The following is an 18,927-nucleotide window of genomic DNA, read 5'->3' on the forward strand; positions in this document are numbered from 1 at the left end:
AAATCTCCCCCATATCCCATCCCTTTCAAATCCCTCCCCTTGTCCCTTCCCTCCCAAACTCCCCCCTCACCCCTCCCCTTCAAATCTCCCCACCCTCATTGCTTCTCAATTTCCCCCCTCTCACTCCCCCTCCTCAAAGCGTCCTCCCCGCTTCTTCCCCCTTCAAACTCTCACCTCCATCTCCCCCAACCTTCTGCCTCGCTCTTCCCCCTCCTCAAATAACACCTCATTGTGGCTCACCCAATCACCATCAAACCTTTTGTCCGCCCCATCCTTCCCTTTCTCCGAGCTATTCTGAAATCTCTGACACACCTTCAACAGCTCTCCCTACCTCTTCCACCTCTTCCACCTCTTCCACATCTTACCCTACCCCTCCTCCCCCCTGTTCTGTATCTGATGCTCCCCCTTCCTCTTCATTAACGGTATGGACCTCAAACATCCGGGGCCTTCGTTCAAACTTAACTGATCTCTCCATACAGGTTGCTTCTGTCAAACCAGACGTGATCTGCTTAACAGAAACTTTCCTCCTTTATGATGTCTCTGATTCCATAGTATCTCTCCCGGGCTACTCCCTCCTCCGGTATGATAGACCTGAGCCTCGTCCTGGAGGCGGGGTTGCTATCTTTATCAAAAACTCTCTTCCTCACTCGCCCTGCACTGCACTCTCTCCACCTCACCCCCAGGAATACCTCTGGCTACGGCTTCCCCTTCGCTCCCACCTCTTGTTCATATGTGTGTTGTACCGTCCACCAAACAGTGATGACTCCATCTACATCTCGCTGTCTGATGATATGGACCAACTTCTATCTACTCATCCCAACTCTCTCTTCCTCATATGTGGTGATTTCAACTGTCATCATGCCAGTTGGCTGGGTGTGGGTACCTCTCTCACCAGCCATGGCTCCTCAGCAAAGGACTTCTGCGACTCACTGGGACTGACACAATCTGTCAATTTCCCGACCCGGATCTCAGTCAACAGAACATCTTCTCTTCTGGACTTGGTTATGACTAACTTCCCTGAAAATGTCTGCTGCTCTTCTTCTGCTCCGATCGGATCATCTGATCATGTCCTTGTTAAAGTGGACATCTCTCTGACCATCCTCAGGGAGCCTGCTCAGCGTCGACGAGTCTGGCATTTCACTCAGGCCAACTGGCACGGTCTTCAAGCAGCCATCAATCATCTGGACTGGTCTCCGATCTCTACCACCTCTGACATCAACTCATCCTGGGAATTCTTCCAAAGTAAATTGCTCTCTCTCATGCACAGATTTATCCCATCTCGTCTTCAGTTGTCATACCCTTCCTCCCGTCCATGGTACACGGAATCTTATGGTGAGGCTGTTGCCCAGAAACAACTTGCCTTCGTCTCCTGGAAAGCAAATCCAACGGAAGGAAATCTCATTTCCTTTCACAAAGCCCGAAACAAGTGTGTGTCCACCCTCAGGAGAGCCAGGAAACAATATCTCTCCGTTCTCAAGACCGAACTCTCTTATCTGTCTCCCTCTTCCAAATCCTGGTGGCGTCTGGTCAAATCCGTTTCTGGTGTTTGTTCCCCCTCCATCCCCTCCCTTACCTCAAACGGCTACACAGCTGACTCCGCACGTGAAAAAGCTGAATGCCTCAACTCTGTGTTTGCCTCTAAATCTTGTGTCCCAAACCCATCCCTCTCTGTACCCACCATACCCAGTCGTACCCTGCTGCTCCTGGACTCCGTGTCCTTTCCTCCTGACAAGGTGGAAAAGTTTCTGTCAACCCTCGACTCTGATTCTGCAACTGGACCCGACGGCATCAGCCCACGGGTCCTAAAATCCTGCTCTGCTGCTCTATCTCACCCTCTCTCTGTTCTCTTCACCCTCTCTTTTGCTCAAGGTCAACTGCCATCTGCTTGGAAATCAGCCAACATCACCGCTTTGCACAAAAAAGGTGCAAAAACAGATCCTAGCAACTACAGACCAATCAGCCTTCTCCCAATTATCAGCAAAGTCATGGAATCCATCATTGCTTCGGATATGAAATCTTTCCTCTTCTCCAATGGCTTGATCTCTGATCATCAATTTGGTTTCAGACCAGGTCACTCTACTCTGGACATGCTGCTTCTGCTGTCTCAACAATGGATGGAGGTCCTCAATGCCAAACAGGAAATTAGAGCTGTCTCCCTCGACATATCACGTGCCTTCGACACGGTCTGACACCCCGCTCTGCTCACCAAACTCTCCTCCTTTGGTATCCATGGAAATCTCCACGCATGGCTGGCGGACTTCCTCTCTAGTCGTCGTCAACGTGTGGCCCTGAATGGGTTTCTCTCATCTCCTCTTCCTGTTCAGGCTGGAGTTCCCCAAGGCAGTGTTCTGGGCCCCGTGCTTTTTCTGGTCTTCATCAATGATCTCTCTGACTCTCTCGAAAATCCTCTCTATCTCTTTGCTGATGACTCCACTCTCTGCCGCTCCATTCCTCTTCCCTCAGATCGGCAGTCTGCTGCCTCCTCACTCTCTGAAGACCTGGACAAAATCACAGACTGGTCAAACAAGTGGAACATGTCTTTCAATCCTGACAAATCTCACACTCTTACTATGTCTCTCCGAAAAGATCGACTGGACAACCCTCCCATCTACTTTCTCAACAATCCTCTCCAAGAAGTTCTGTCGCTCAATATTTTGGGTCTCACTATCTGCCATGATCTTTCTTGGGAAAACCACATTTCCAAGCTGGCCTCCAAAGCCAGTCGCCGACTGGGCATCCTCCGTCGTGCGAAGTCCTTCCTCGGCACACCTGAGCTCCTCACCACATACAAGGCTTTCATCCGCAGCTCAATGGAATACTGTTCTCCCCTATGGGCCGGTGCTCCTGCCTCACACCTAGCTCAGCTTCACGCTGTTGAAACCAAAGCTTTCAGAATTATTGGAATCTCCCGCGATGAAGCTATCTCTGAGGGCCTTTCACTCACTCACCGCAGGCAGGTAGGTGGTCTTTCTGTCTTCTACCGACTCCTCTCCGGCCTTGCACCCCCAGCTCTCTCTGTGCTCTGTCCCCCAAATATTCCTACAGGTCGCACAAGATCTGCCAGCAACCCTCTGATGGTTAAACTGCCGAAATCTCGGCTCTCTGCTCACCTTCACTCTTTCATTCCTCTTTTCTCCCGCCTCTGGAACAAACTCCCTCACTCCCTTCAATCCCACTCCTCCCTCCAGGTCTTTAAAACAGCTGTTCACCACCATCTCTTATCTTCCGCCATCCAAAACCTTGATCTTTTCTACCCCCGCTAATTCACCCCAGATCCACCTTGTTTGAAATTCCAACTTTTTTCCTGGAAGTCCTGGCAGTGTCCATATGTTTTATACCTCTCCCACCCCCCCCCCCTTCCCATGCCCCCGCCCCCCAAAGCCCTCGCCCTCTCTCAGATCTCTCGATGTCTCCATGTCTCTCGGTCCCTGCTCTCAAATGTTGTGTTTGTGTCCTTCCCCCTCTCTCCCCATCTTGTCTACCGCTCCCGATGTTATATGTTTTATGTGTCAGTTTGTCTTTGTGTGTGATTAATGTTCGCTCTTTCACGAGCCTCGATCTTGTATACAACAAAAAAAAAAAAAAAAAAAAAAAAAAAAAACACTTGGGATGTTGGTAGGCATGTGAGGCTGGTTCCACCCTTCAATGAAAAGGAGGTAGCCAAGTTTTTTTTACACTTTGAGAAAGTGGCTCAAATGCTAAAATGGCCTGTGGGGTCCTGGACTATGTTAGTGCAAAGTGTTTTGGTGGGTAAAGCTCAAGATATCTATTCGGCTTTACCGATTGACCAATGTGCAGATTATGAGGTTGTGAAGAAAGCCATTCTCAAAGCCTTTGAATTGGTCCCTGAAGCTTACCGGCAAAAATTCAGGAATGCCAGGAAGAGGGAGAGTGAGACCCATGTGGAATTTGCCAGAATGAAGGAAACCATGTTTGATTGGTGGTGTGACTCGAAGGTGATTGGGAAAGACTTCAAACTGTTGCGACAATTGATCTTGGTGCAGGAATTCAAACAGTGTGTCCACGCGGACATTAAAGTACATCTGGATGAAAAGAAAGTACCAGAGTTGTATGAGGCAGCAACCGTGGCAGATGACTATGCCTTGACACACAGGATGGGGTTCCACAAACCTAACTTCCCACCTAGAGTTAGCCAGGGGAGTTATGGTAAATCAGGTTTGGAGAACAAATATTCATGAAGGCGGCCTAGAGATGACTATGAGGACAAATCTGATACCGCGACTTTTAGGGATCAGAAGACTACAGTTGCAAGACAGACTTATCTTCCGGGGGGCCCAAGGCAGATCACGAGTTTTTCCTCCGGACCTACTTGCGCTTTTTGCAAGAAACCTGGGCATTTGATGTCCCAATGTTACGCCCTGAAAAGGAAAAATCAGGAGCGGAGTCAGACTTGTACAACTCCGAATGCATTGGCCAATGCGAGAAATCGTCCTTGGAGGACAGTGCCTTGTGAAGGTTCCCATACCAGGCATACCAAAGTTACGGCATCACAGAACGACCTTGTTCAAGAGGGTTACAAACCTTTTATTTCAGAGGGTTTGTGTCACTGGATGGAGACTTAATGAACCAGAGACCTGTTAGGGTATTGAGGGACACAGGAGCACATCAATCTTTGATGCTTGAGGGCATTTTGCCATTGTCAGAGAACACGGCAACTGGTGTTAGTGTTCTTTTACAGGGGGTTGGTGGCGATGTTAAAGCTCCACTTCATGTCATCCATTTAAAGTCTGATTTGGTGTCAGGACCGGTCACCGTAGGTTTACAAGCCACTCTTCCTGTAAAGGGAATCTCTTTTGTTATCGGGAATGATTTGGCCGGTGGTCGAGTTTCTGGTAATCCGATGTTTGTTGAAAAGCCTAGTATGGAAAATAACATCGCACAGTTAGAGCAGGAGATTCCGGGTATCTTTCCATCCTGTGCCGCGACTCGTGCTATGGGTAGGAAGCGCTCTGAAGAGAAGGAGAAGGTACTGACGTCACGCTTTGCACAGTCACTTCTTGTCGAGTACCCTGAAACTAAGTGTCAGCACACACAAGTCATGGATGGAGGCAATGTTGGCAAGCTCTTTGTAGGTGGACTGAACTTTGACACAGGTGAAGATGTTCTGGACTCTATCTTTGGTAAATATGGATCACTCTTGGAAGTGCTGCTGATAAAAGACAGGGAGACGCAAAAGTCGAGATGGTTTGGTTTTGTCACGTTTGAAAACACAAAGGACGCCAAAGATGCAGAAAAGGATTTGAATGGCAAGGATTTGGATGGTCGGACCATAACAGTAGAGAAGGCAGGCCATGGGCGTCGAGGGGGCTACAGAGGAGGAACACGTGGAGGTAGTTTCAGGGGTGGCTATGGCTCCCCGGTGGGAGTAGTAGTTTTGGTGGCGGCCACAGTCGTGATTACTACGGAGGCTCCCAGCAGCAGGAGCGCAGTTTTGGCAACTCTCGACGGGATGACTATTACGGTGGTAGCCAAGATGGGGACCGCTACTCACGTGACTACAGCACCCGACTTTACAACTGTGATTACGATTTTTATGATCATGAGAAGAGTTGGAAGCACTGAGTGCTCAGGAGCAGCTGAGCCAAGATTCCTACACGGATTAACCCTTGAACTCCACGTACCTAAATGCGTCCATGCAGTGAATACTTCCAGGCCTCACCACCCAACCACCATGAAACCTGGCTCTCAGCTCGGCATCCTTCAAAAAGTGCTGTAGATTTGCTTTGCTTTGGATTACTGATCACAACCCCTTAACCTTCATTCAAAAAATGAAAAAATAAAATCAGAGGTTGATGAGATGGAGTTTGGCTTTGCAGGAGTTCAACTTGGAAATTGAGCATGTAAAGGGCAGGGACAATGTCGTTGCTGATGCTTTATCCAGAGTGAACTAACTTTGGAAATTTCTGTAGGTTGTTTGGAAGTTTTGTTGCTTTATTTTGGGAAATATTAATTATCGTTGCTCATGGGAATTGATGATTTGGGTGTGAGTTTTACTTTTGTTTTTTTAAAGTTTTTGCCTGCAAAGAAAGTTTTCACTATGTTCAAACTTTCTTTCTTGAGGGGAGGGGGGGGGGGGGAAGTGTTATTGATTCGTCACTTCCGTTGTTGTGGTTTTCATCCACTGTAAATATTTTTGATTCCATGTAATATGATTATTATTATCGTTTAAGGGAGATAGAGGTTACTATTTTCAAAAGGTAAAAAAGTCAATGTTTTAAATGAAACCGGAACCCGACGATGACGAAGAGGAAGAGGAGGAGAAGAAGGCAGAGCGAGTGAGTCGGGGAAGAAGCCTAGCTGCTTCGAGGTCTGGAGCGAACGAATGGCGAACGAAAGTCATGAGTGAACTTTGGGTTTCCCAGGAAAGGGATTCCTGCGACAGAGTTGTTATCGCTGGGACAGACCAACCTGCATGTCAGGTTTTGCGGTCGATTCTGAAGAGAATCGTTGGAGTGCCGTTACGCCACGAGAACGGGCCGTCGGCCATTTTTACCTCGCGCAGGACTTGCGCTTTGCTCAAGGTTTCATCTCACTTCGACAATTTTCACCGCATCCAGACGTTGATCTGGTGTGTGTGTGTGTAACGTGGCTTTTGAGTGGAAAATCTGCGTGTCACCGATTTGGAGCCGTGAAACGTGCACACCCAAGGGTGTGATTTCCCAGTCGCCTTGAGGGCGCCTTTGCGCAGCTTTGGCAGCAGGACTGTAACTGCCAACCCAACGGGATTCTGGTCTCGATTGGACATTGTTCTGACGATTGCTGGAGCGGATCGACTTTGGCTTGAAGCCGGAATCAACTTTGGCTTGAAGCCGGGATTAGAGACATTGGGAATCTTCTTCTTTTCGCTCACTTGGAGCACAGTGAGTTATATTGTACGAACCTGATGGTACCATCATAGGAAATATATATTGGTTGTACAATTGATTACTATTGTTATTGTTGTTGTTATTCTTGTGTGACCTTAATACAATATTCGTTTGTTGGTAACAATTGGTGTGGTTTCACCATTGCTTTTTGACACAGAATAACACATTTTTCTGCCGTGACTCCTCTCGGGGCTCGGAGGTACACTGTGACCGGGGGCTGGGGAGGAGCACGTAACAGAAATTGGGGGCTCGTCTTTACTGACAAAATTCGCAAAACTCGTCCGGGATAGAATTCCCTAACATCCTCATCCGGGATCGAATTCCCTAACATTCCCAAAATTCCCACATTTGGAATTTTTCTAGCATTCCCAAAATTTTTTAAAAGATATTTGGAAAATTTTTGTGTGAAGGTTAACAGGTGCTAACTAATAATCACCATGGTGTTTGACGAAGAAAAGTTTGCGGCGTCCCCTAATGAGGCACAGTTCCAATCGTTAAAAAGTTCGGAAATCTTGATATTGGCCAAACATTTTAACTTGGAGGTCCGAGCTCATATGAAGAAAGCAGAGATGCAGACATTGGTGGTAGAATCTCTGGTGGGACAAGGAACATGGAAAGAGGTAGCCTTGGATTGGTTACCCGAGGAAAAAGAAAATGTGGAGCTCCGGAAAATGGAGATGCAACTGCATAGCCAGGAAAGGTTAAAAGAGTTGGAATGGAAAGCCAAGGAAAGAAGAGCAGAGGAAAGGAGAGCTGAAAGGGAACTCGAGGAAAGAAGAGCAGAACAGGAACGAGAACTCGAGGAGAGAAGAGCAGAGGAAAGGAGAGCTGAAAGGGAACTCGAGGAAAGAAGAGTAGAACAGGAACGAGAACTCGAGGAGAGAAGAACAGAGGAAAGGCGAGCTGAAGAAGAGAGAAGAGCAGAGGAAAGGAGAGCTGAAGAAGAAAGAAGAGCAGGGGAAAGAGCAGAGGAAAGGAGAGCCAAAAGGGAGTTAAAAGAACGTGACATGGAGTATCAGAAGGAACTTAAACTCAAGGAGCTGGAATTAATGGGAGAACGGAGAGAAGCAGTATCCATGCCGGCTAGTTCGACAACTAGTCAGAACACTTGGGATATTGGTAGGCATGTGAGGCTGGTTCCACCCTTCAATGAAAAGGAGGTAGCCAAGTTTTTTTTACACTTTGAGAAAGTGGCTCAAATGCTAAAATGGCCTGTGGGGTCCTGGACTATGTTAGTGCAAAGTGTTTTGGTGGGTAAAGCTCAAGATATCTATTCGGCTTTACCGATTGACCAATGTGCAGATTATGAGGTTGTGAAGAAAGCCATTCTCAAAGCCTTTGAATTGGTCCCTGAAGCTTACCGGCAAAAATTCAGGAATGCCAGGAAGAGGGAGAGTGAGACCCATGTGGAATTTGCCAGAATGAAGGAAACCATGTTTGATTGGTGGTGTGACTCGAAGGTGATTGGGAAAGACTTCAAACTGTTGCGACAATTGATCTTGGTGCAGGAATTCAAACAGTGTGTCCACGCGGACATTAAAGTACATCTGGATGAAAAGAAAGTACCAGAGTTGTATGAGGCAGCAACCGTGGCAGATGACTATGCCTTGACACACAGGATGGGGTTCCACAAACCTAACTTCCCACCTAGAGTTAGCCAGGGGAGTTATGGTAAATCAGGTTTGGAGAACAAATATTCATGAAGGCGGCCTAGAGATGACTATGAGGACAAATCTGATACTGCGACTTTTAGGGATCAGAAGACTACAGTTCCAAGACAGACTTATCTTCCGGGGGGCCCAAGGCAGATCACGAGTTTTTCCTCCGGACCTACTTGCGCTTTTTGCAAGAAACCTGGGCATTTGATGTCCCAATGTTACGCCCTGAAAAGGAAAAATCAGGAGCGGAGTCAGACTTGTACAACTCCGATTGCATTGGCCAATGCGAGAAATCGTCCTTGGAGGACAGTGCCTTGTGAAGGTTCCCATACCAGACATACCAAAGTTACGGCATCACAGAACGACCTTGTTCAAGAGGGTTACAAACCTTTTATTTCAGAGGGTTTGTGTCACTGGATGGAGACTTAATGAACCAGAGACCTGTTAGGGTATTGAGGGACACAGGAGCACATCAATCTTTGATGCTTGAGGGCATTTTGCCATTGTCAGAGAACACGGCAACTGGTGTTAGTGTTCTTTTACAGGGGGTTGGTGGCGATGTTAAAGCTCCACTTCATGTCATCCATTTAAAGTCTGATTTGGTGTCAGGACCGGTCACCGTAGGTTTACAAGCCACTCTTCCTGTAAAGGGAATCTCTTTTGTTATCGGGAATGATTTGGCCGGTGGTCGAGTTTCTGGTAATCCGATGTTTGTTGAAAAGCCTAGTATGGAAAATAACATCGCACAGTTAGAGCAGGAGATTCCGGGTATCTTTCCATCCTGTGCCGCGACTCGTGCTATGGGTAGGAAGCGCTCTGAAGAGAAGGAGAAGGTACTGACGTCACGCTTTGCACAGTCACTTCTTGTCGAGTACCCTGAAACTAAGTGTCAGCACACACAAGTCATGGATGGAGGCAATGTTGGCAAGCTCTTTGTAGGTGGACTGAACTTTGACACAAGTGAAGATGTTCTGGACTCTATCTTTGACAAATATGGACCACTCTTGGAAGTGCTGCTGATAAAAGACAGGCAGACGCAAAAGTCGAAGAGGGTTTGGCTTTGTCACGTTTGAAAACACAAAGGATGCCAAAGATGCAGAAAAGGATTTGAATGGCAAGGATTTGGATGGTCGGACCACAACAGTAGAGAAGGCAGGCCATGGGCGTCGAGGGGGCTACAGAGGAGGAACACATGGAGGTAGTTTCAGGGGTGGCTATGGCGCCCCGGGTGGGAGTAGTAGTTTTGGTGGCGGCCGCAGTCGTGATTACTACGGAGGCTCCCAGCAGCAGCAGCATAGTTTTGGCAACTCTCGACCGGATGACTATTACAGTGGTAGCCAAGATGGGGACCGCTACTCACGTGACTACAGCACCCGACTTTACAACTGTGATTACGATTTTTATGATCAAGAGAAGAGTTGGAAGCACTGAGTGCTCAGGAGCAGCCGAGCCAAGATTCCGACATGGATTAACCCATGAACTCCACGTTCCTAAATGCGTCCATGCAGTGAATACTTCCAGGCCTCACCACCCAACCACCACAAAACCTGTCTCTCAGCTCGGCCTCCTTCAAATAGTGCTATAGATTTGCTTTGCTTTCGATTACTGATCACAACCCCTTACCCTTCATTCAAAAAATGAAAAAATAAAATCAGAGGTTGATGAGATGGAGTTTGGCTTTGCAGGAGTTCATGCGTGTCGCTGATTTGGAGCCGTGAAACGTCCATACCCGAGGGTGTGATTTCCCAGTCGCCTTGAGGGCGCCTTTGCGCAGCTTTGGCAGCAGGACTGTAACTGCCAACCCAACGGGATTCTGGTCTCGATTGGACATTGTTCTGACGAACGCTGGAGCGGATCGACTTTGGCTTGAAGCCGGAATCAACTTTGGCTTGAAGCCGGGATTAGATACATTGGGAATCTTCTTATTTTCACTCACTTGGAGCACAGTGAGTTATATTGTACGAACCTGATGGTACCATCATAGGAAATATATATTGGTTGTACAATTGATTGCTATTATTATTGTTGTTGTTATTCTTGTGTGACCTTCATACAATATTCGTTTGTTGGTAACAATTGGTGTGGTTTCACCATTGATTTTTGACACAGAATAACACATTTTTCTGCCGTGACTCCTCTCGGGGCTCGGAGGTACACCGTGACCGGGGGCTGGGGAGGAGCACATAACACTTGTACACTTTGTTAAAAGTAAACAATGACGTATGTTTTCTTTCACAATCTTGTGAGATTCCTGCATCTCCTCAGACAAAGACTTTTAAAATGACATGGGTTTTACAGTCTCGGGTTGAGACGTTTAAGAGAAAATAGTCAGAAACAGTCTGCCTCGCTCTGGTAAATATATAATAATCCAGATTTGAAGCAAAAACATGCCCACTTTCTGTGTGCATAAGTAATACATCGTGATGTATAGCTTGGATCGATTCCCATTGACACCTGAGGCCTAAAGCCTAAGGACTGAAGCATGAGGCCGATACTTGCTGTGGCCTTCACAAGACCAGTGACGCCTATCGGCTTCAACCTTTTGATATTTGATGATCCTTTCAACATTCGCTTTGGACGTTTTACACTGAAGGGAAAACTTATATTGAGGGCATGGCCATTGTCAATATGATAGCTACGAATATGTCTTTGGATTTACACGTCACCAACATGGTGGCCGTAAGATTTTTCAGTGGACAATTGTGGGTGGAGTCAGGCCTGCTGTCCAACCAATGGGTGGAAAGGAATGTTACACATGGACGGATTATTTTTAGACAATTGTATTTATATAGCGCCTTTTGGCAATGCTTATAAGACCAGTGATTATATAATTTGTTAAGCATTGAATTCTTGGTTAAATAAATTTGACTTCTTCAAAATATTGTCAAACAACATGGGCCCCCTAAATCCCCTTATAAGGCAGCCTGCAAAAAAATTAATGCACAGTAGCTATTTATAGCTCTACTACATCCTGACTGATCAATCATCAACAATGTCATCCTTTTTGTGTGTGCAACAGAGAATTACCAGGAAGACACATGGGCACCATATGGGACCTGAGCTGGGTTGATACAGAACTAGAAGCCGACATGGCCAGAGTCGACACGAATGAAGACTTGGTTTCTGTATCTGGAGATGGTCGAGTCACCAAGTGGTTGATTCACAACTCTCTGGACTTAAATGGTGAGTTACTCGTATGTTTTGCAACCACTGTATTATGCAAATGGTATTGCTTTACTTGTACAAGTTGATATTGCAGGTGGAAGATTTGGAATGACGTTTATTTCTTTACATATCCAGTGCGAGCTATTTAGCATTTCCAGCTGAGCACATAGTCAATATTGTTGGGATCTCAGGTTGAGATACCATATGCTGTGACGCTTTGTCCATCTTTACCTCTGCCACCAAAGGTGGATGGAGGTTATGTTTTCACCCCTGTCTGTCTGTTTGCTCGTTTGTCTGTCCGTTTGTGAAGAAAATATATCAAAAAGTTGTGGACGGATTCAGACGAAATTTGGTAGAGATGTAGCGTATGTGACAAGGACAGATTTTGGTGTACAAGGTCATTTTGGACAAGGACAGACAAATGATTTGGTTTTGGTGAAGATCCGGATTCGGTTCCGGCTACTTGAATTTTTAAAGTGATTCTTCACCATTGGGAGATTGGGCTAAAAACGATATATTATATAGCAGGACATCTCAAAAAGTTGTGGACGGATGTGGACGAAACTTGGTGGACCAATTGTGTGTGTGACAAGGATATTGTCACAAGGATATTGTCGCCAAAGCGAGATAGGGCTAAAACCAACATACAACAGGATATCTCAAAATGTTATGGACGGATTTGGACGAAACTTGGTGGACCAATTGTGTGTGTGACAAGGACGAATCGACTCAATGTTGACTCTCTCGCTGCACGTGCTTATTGAGGAGCCAAAGCGGGACTCTCTCGCTGCACGTGCTTATTGAGGAGCCAAAGTAGGACTCTCTCACTGTACGTGCTTATTGAGGAGCCAAAGTGGGACTGTCTCGCTGTACGTGCTTATTGAGGAGCCAAAGCCGGACTCTCTCTCTGTATGTGCTTATTCTCAAAGCGGGACTGTCTCGCTGTACGTGCTTATTGAGGAGCCAAAGCGGGACTGTCTCGCTGTACGTGCTTATTGAGGAACTAAAGTGGGACTCTCTCTCTGTACGTGCTTATTGAGGAACTAAAGTGGGACTCTCTCTCTGTACGTGCTTATTGAGGAACTAAAGTGGGACTCTCTCTCTGTACGTGCTTATTGAGGAGCCAAAGCGGGACTGTCTCGCTGTACGTGCTTATTGAGGAGCCAAAGCGGGACTGTCTCGCTGTATGTGCTTATTGAGGAGCCAAAGCGGGACTGTCTCGCTGTACGTGCTTATTGAGGAGCGAAAGTGGGACTCTCTCTCTGTACGTGCTTATTGAGGAGCCAAAGCGGGACTGTCTCGCTGTACGTGCTTATTGAGGAGCCAAAGCGGGACTGTCTCGCTGAACGTGCTTATTGAGGAACTAAAGCGGGACTCTCTCACTATAATTGCTTTTTGAGGAGCGAAAGTGGGACTCTCACACTATACGTGCTTATTGAGGAACTAAAGCGGGACTCTCTCACTATAATTGCTTTTTGAGGAGCGAAAGTGGGACTCTCTCTGTACGTGCTTATTGAGGAGCGAAAGCGGGACTCTCTCTCTGCACGTGCTTATTGAGGAGCGAAAGTGGGACTCTCTCTGTACGTGCTTATTGAGGAGCGAAAGCGGGACTCTCTCTGTACCTGTTTATTGAGGAGCGAAAGCGGGACTGTCTCGCTGTACGTGCTTATTGAGGAGCCAAAGCGGGACTGTCTCGCTGAACGTGCTTATTGAGGAGCGAAAGCGGGACTCTCTCTGTACGTGTTTATTGAGGAGCGAAAGTGGGACTCTCTCTGTATGTGCTTATTGAGGAGCGAAAGCGGGATTCTTTCACTATAATTGCTTTTTGAGGAGCGAAAGCGGGACTCTCTCTGTACGTGCTTATTGAGGAGCGAAAGAGGGACTCTCTCTCTGCACGTGCTTATTGAGGAGCGAAAGTGGGACTCTCTCTGTACGTGCTTATTGAGGAGCGAAAGCGGGACTCTCTCTGTACCTGTTTATTGAGGAGCGAAAGTGGGACTCTCTCTGTATGTGCTTATTGAGGAGCGAAAGCGGGATTCTTTCACTATAATTGCTTTTTGAGGAGCGAAAGCGGGACTCTCTCTGTACGTGTTTATTGAGGAGCGAAAGCGGGACTCTCTCTGCACGTGCTTATTGAGGAGCAAAAGTGGGACTCTCTCTGTACGTGCTTATTGAGGAGCGAAAGCGGGACTCTCTCACTATAATTGCTTTTTGAGGAGCGAAAGCGGGACTCTCTCTGTACGTGCTTATTGAGGAGCGAAAGCGGGACTCTCTCACTATACGTGCTTATTGAGGAGCGAAAGCGGGACTCTGTCACTATACGTGCTTATTGAGGAGCGAAAGTGGGACTCTCTCTGTACGTGCTTATTGAGGAGCGAAAGCGGGACTCTCTCACTATACGTGCTTATTGAGGAGCGAAAGTGGGACTCTCACTATATGTGCTTATTGAGGAGCGAAAGTGGGACTCTCTCTGTACGTGCTTATTGAGGAGCAAAAGCGGGACTCTCTCACTATAATTGCTTTTTGAGGAGCGAAAGCGGGATTCTCTCACTATAATTGCTTTTTGAGGAGCGAAAGCGGGACTCTCTCACTATAATTGCTTTTTGAGGAGCGAAAGCGGGACTCTCTCACTATACGTGCTTATTGAGGAGCGAAAGCGGGACTCTCTCTGTATGTGCTTTTTGAGGAGCGAAAGCGGGACTCTCTCTGTACGTGCTTATTGAGGAGCGAAAGCGGGATTCTCTCACTATAATTGCTTTTTGAGGAGCGAAAGCGGGACTCTCTCACTATAATTGCTTTTTGAGGAGCGAAAGCGGGACTCTCTCTGTATGTGCTTATTGAGGAGCGAAAGCGGGACTCTCTCACTATAATTGCTTTTTGAGGAGCGAAAGCGGGACTCTCTCTGTACGTGCTTTTTGAGGAGCGAAAGCGGGACTCTCTCACTATAATTGCTTTTTGAGGAGCGAAAGCGGGACTCTCTCACTATAATTGCTTTTTGAGGAGCGAAAGCGGGACTCTCTCACTATACGTGCTTATTGAGGAGCGAAAGCGGCACTCTCTCTGTACGTGCTTATTGCGGAGCGAAAGCGGGACTCTCTCACTATAATTGCTTTTTGAGGAGCGAAAGCGGGACTCTCCCTGTACGTGCTTATTGAGGAGTGAAAGCGGGACTCTCTCTGTATGTGCTTATTGAGGAGCGAAAGCGGGACTCTCTCTGTATGTGCTTATGGAGGAGCGAAAGCGGGACTCTCTCTGTATGTGCTTATGGAGGAGCGAAAGCGGGACTCTCTCTGTACGTGCTTATTGAGGAGCGAAAGTGGGACTCTCTCTGTATGTGCTTATGGAGGAGCGAAAGCGGGACTCTCTCTGTATGTGCTTATGGAGGAGCGAAAGCAGGACTCTCTCTGTACGTGCTTATTGAGGAGCGAAAGCAGGACTCTCTCTGTACGTGCTTATTGAGGAGCGAAAGCGGGACTCTCTCTGTATGTGCTTATGGAGGAGCGAAAGCAGGACTCTCTCTGTACGTTCTTATTGAGGAGCGAAAGCGGGACTCTCTCTGTACGTGCTTATTGAGGAGCGAAAGCGGGACTCTCTCTGTATGTGCTTATGGAGGAGCGAAAGCGGGACTCTCTCTGAACGTGCTTATTGACGAGCGAAAGTGGGACTCTCTCACTATAATTGCTTTTTGAGGAGCGAAAGCGGGACTCTCTCTGTATGTGCTTATGGAGAAGTGAAAGCAGGACTCTCTCTGTACGTGCTTATTGAGGAGCGAAAGCGGGACTCTCTCTGTATGTGCTTATGGAGGAGCGAAAGCAGGACTCTCTCTGTACGTGCTTATTGAGGAGCGAAAGCGGGACTCTCTCTGTATGTGCTTATGGAGGAGCCAAAGCGGGACTGTCTCGCTGTACGTGCTTATTGAGGAGCCAAAGCGGGACTGTCTCGCTGTATGTGCTTATTGAGGAGCCAAAGCGGGACTGTCTCGCTGTACGTGCTTATTGAGGAGCGAAAGTGGGACTCTCTCTCTGTACGTGCTTATTGAGGAGCCAAAGCGGGACTGTCTCGCTGTACGTGCTTATTGAGGAGCCAAAGCGGGACTGTCTCGCTGAACGTGCTTATTGAGGAACTAAAGCGGGACTCTCTCACTATAATTGCTTTTTGAGGAGCGAAAGTGGGACTCTCACACTATACGTGCTTATTGAGGAACTAAAGCGGGACTCTCTCACTATAATTGCTTTTTGAGGAGCGAAAGTGGGACTCTCTCTGTACGTGCTTATTGAGGAGCGAAAGCGGGACTCTCTCTCTCTGCACGTGCTTATTGAGGAGCGAAAGTGGGACTCTCTCTGTACGTGCTTATTGAGGAGCGAAAGCGGGACTCTCTCTGTACCTGTTTATTGAGGAGCGAAAGCGGGACTGTCTCGCTGTACGTGCTTATTGAGGAGCCAAAGCGGGACTGTCTCGCTGAACGTGCTTATTGAGGAGCGAAAGCGGGACTCTCTCTGTACGTGTTTATTGAGGAGCGAAAGTGGGACTCTCTCTGTATGTGCTTATTGAGGAGCGAAAGCGGGATTCTTTCACTATAATTGCTTTTTGAGGAGCGAAAGCGGGACTCTCTCTGTACGTGCTTATTGAGGAGCGAAAGAGGGACTCTCTCTCTGCACGTGCTTATTGAGGAGCGAAAGTGGGACTCTCTCTGTACGTGCTTATTGAGGAGCGAAAGCGGGACTCTCTCTGTACCTGTTTATTGAGGAGCGAAAGTGGGACTCTCTCTGTATGTGCTTATTGAGGAGCGAAAGCGGGATTCTTTCACTATAATTGCTTTTTGAGGAGCGAAAGCGGGACTCTCTCTGTACGTGTTTATTGAGGAGCGAAAGCGGGACTCTCTCTGCACGTGCTTATTGAGGAGCAAAAGTGGGACTCTCTCTGTACGTGCTTATTGAGGAGCGAAAGCGGGACTCTCTCACTATAATTGCTTTTTGAGGAGCGAAAGCGGGACTCTCTCTGTACGTGCTTATTGAGGAGCGAAAGCGGGACTCTCTCACTATACGTGCTTATTGAGGAGCGAAAGCGGGACTCTGTCACTATACGTGCTTATTGAGGAGCGAAAGTGGGACTCTCTCTGTACGTGCTTATTGAGGAGCGAAAGCGGGACTCTCTCACTATACGTGCTTATTGAGGAGCGAAAGTGGGACTCTCACTATATGTGCTTATTGAGGAGCGAAAGTGGGACTCTCTCTGTACGTGCTTATTGAGGAGCAAAAGCGGGACTCTCTCACTATAATTGCTTTTTGAGGAGCGAAAGCGGGATTCTCTCACTATAATTGCTTTTTGAGGAGCGAAAGCGGGACTCTCTCACTATAATTGCTTTTTGAGGAGCGAAAGCGGGACTCTCTCACTATACGTGCTTATTGAGGAGCGAAAGCGGGACTCTCTCTGTATGTGCTTTTTGAGGAGCGAAAGCGGGACTCTCTCTGTACGTGCTTATTGAGGAGCGAAAGCGGGATTCTCTCACTATAATTGCTTTTTGAGGAGCGAAAGCGGGACTCTCTCACTATAATTGCTTTTTGAGGAGCGAAAGCGGGACTCTCTCTGTATGTGCTTATTGAGGAGCGAAAGCGGGACTCTCTCACTATAATTGCTTTTTGAGGAGCGAAAGCGGGACTCTCTCTGTACGTGCTTTTTGAGGAGCGAAAGCGGGACTCTCTCACTATAATTGCTTTTTGAGGAGCGAAAGCGGGACTCTCTCACTATAATTGCTTTTTGAGGAGCGAAAGCGGGACTCTCTCACTATACGTGCTTATTGAGGAGCGAAAGCGGCACTCTCTCTGTACGTGCTTATTGCGGAGCGAAAGCGGGACTCTCTCACTATAATTGCTTTTTGAGGAGCGAAAGCGGGACTCTCCCTGTACGTGCTTATTGAGGAGTGAAAGCGGGACTCTCTCTGTATGTGCTTATTGAGGAGCGAAAGCGGGACTCTCTCTGTATGTGCTTATGGAGGAGCGAAAGCGGGACTCTCTCTGTATGTGCTTATGGAGGAGCGAAAGCGGGACTCTCTCTGTACGTGCTTATTGAGGAGCGAAAGTGGGACTCTCTCTGTATGTGCTTATGGAGGAGCGAAAGCGGGACTCTCTCTGTATGTGCTTATGGAGGAGCGAAAGCAGGACTCTCTCTGTACGTGCTTATTGAGGAGCGAAAGCAGGACTCTCTCTGTACGTGCTTATTGAGGAGCGAAAGCGGGACTCTCTCTGTATGTGCTTATGGAGGAGCGAAAGCAGGACTCTCTCTGTACGTTCTTATTGAGGAGCGAAAGCGGGACTCTCTCTGTACGTGCTTATTGAGGAGCGAAAGCGGGACTCTCTCTGTATGTGCTTATGGAGGAGCGAAAGCGGGACTCTCTCTGAACGTGCTTATTGACGAGCGAAAGTGGGACTCTCTCACTATAATTGCTTTTTGAGGAGCGAAAGCGGGACTCTCTCTGTATGTGCTTATGGAGAAGTGAAAGCAGGACTCTCTCTGTACGTGCTTATTGAGGAGCGAAAGCGGGACTCTCTCTGTATGTGCTTATGGAGGAGCGAAAGCAGGACTCTCTCTGTACGTGCTTATTGAGGAGCGAAAGCGGGACTCTCTCTGTATGTGCTTATGGAGGAGCGAAAGCAGGACTCTCTCTGTACGTGCTTATTGAGGAGCGAAAGCGGGACTCTCTCTGTACATGCTTATTGAGGAGCGAAAGCGGGACTCTCTCTGTATGTGCTTATGGAGGAGCGAAAGCGGGACTCTCTCTGTACGTGCTTATTGACGAGCGAAAGTGGGACTCTCTCACTATAATTGCTTTTTGAGGAGCGAAAGCGGGACTCTCTCTGTATGTGCTTATGGAGGAGCGAAAGCGGGACTCTCTCTGTACGTGCTTATTGACGAGCGAAAGTGGGACTGTCTGACTATAATTGCTTATTGAGGAGCGAAAGTGGGAATCTCACACTATACGTGCTTCTTGAGGAGCGAAAGCAGGACTCTCTCTGTACGTGCTTATTGAGGAGCGAAAGCGGGACTCTCTCACTATAATTGCTTATTGAGGAGCTAAAGCGGGACTCTCTCTGTACGTGCTTATTGAGGAGCGAAAGCGGGACTCTCTCTGTACATGCTTATTGAGGAGCGAAAGCAGGACTCTCTCTGTACATGCTTATTGACGAGCGAATGTGGGACTCTCTCACTATAATTGCTTA

General features: G+C 47.6%; 1 protein-coding gene across 1 annotated transcript in view; it reads left to right on the top strand.

The window, feature by feature from the left end:
- The first annotated feature begins 11,583 nt into the window (after positions 1-11,583).
- The window catches only part of LOC137421368 (dynein axonemal intermediate chain 4), a 58,006-nt gene continuing 50,662 nt past the window's right edge, over positions 11,584-18,927 (top strand). The window contains exon 1 of the mRNA XM_068107402.2: positions 11,584-11,728. Within this exon, the coding sequence (XP_067963503.2) occupies positions 11,584-11,728 (145 nt within the window). The remainder of the gene's footprint in view (positions 11,729-18,927) is intronic.

The sequence above is a fragment of the Myxine glutinosa genome, chromosome 1, assembly GCF_964187855.1.
Source record: "Myxine glutinosa chromosome 1, kmMyxGlut1.1, whole genome shotgun sequence".
NCBI lineage: Eukaryota > Metazoa > Chordata > Myxini > Myxiniformes > Myxinidae > Myxine > Myxine glutinosa.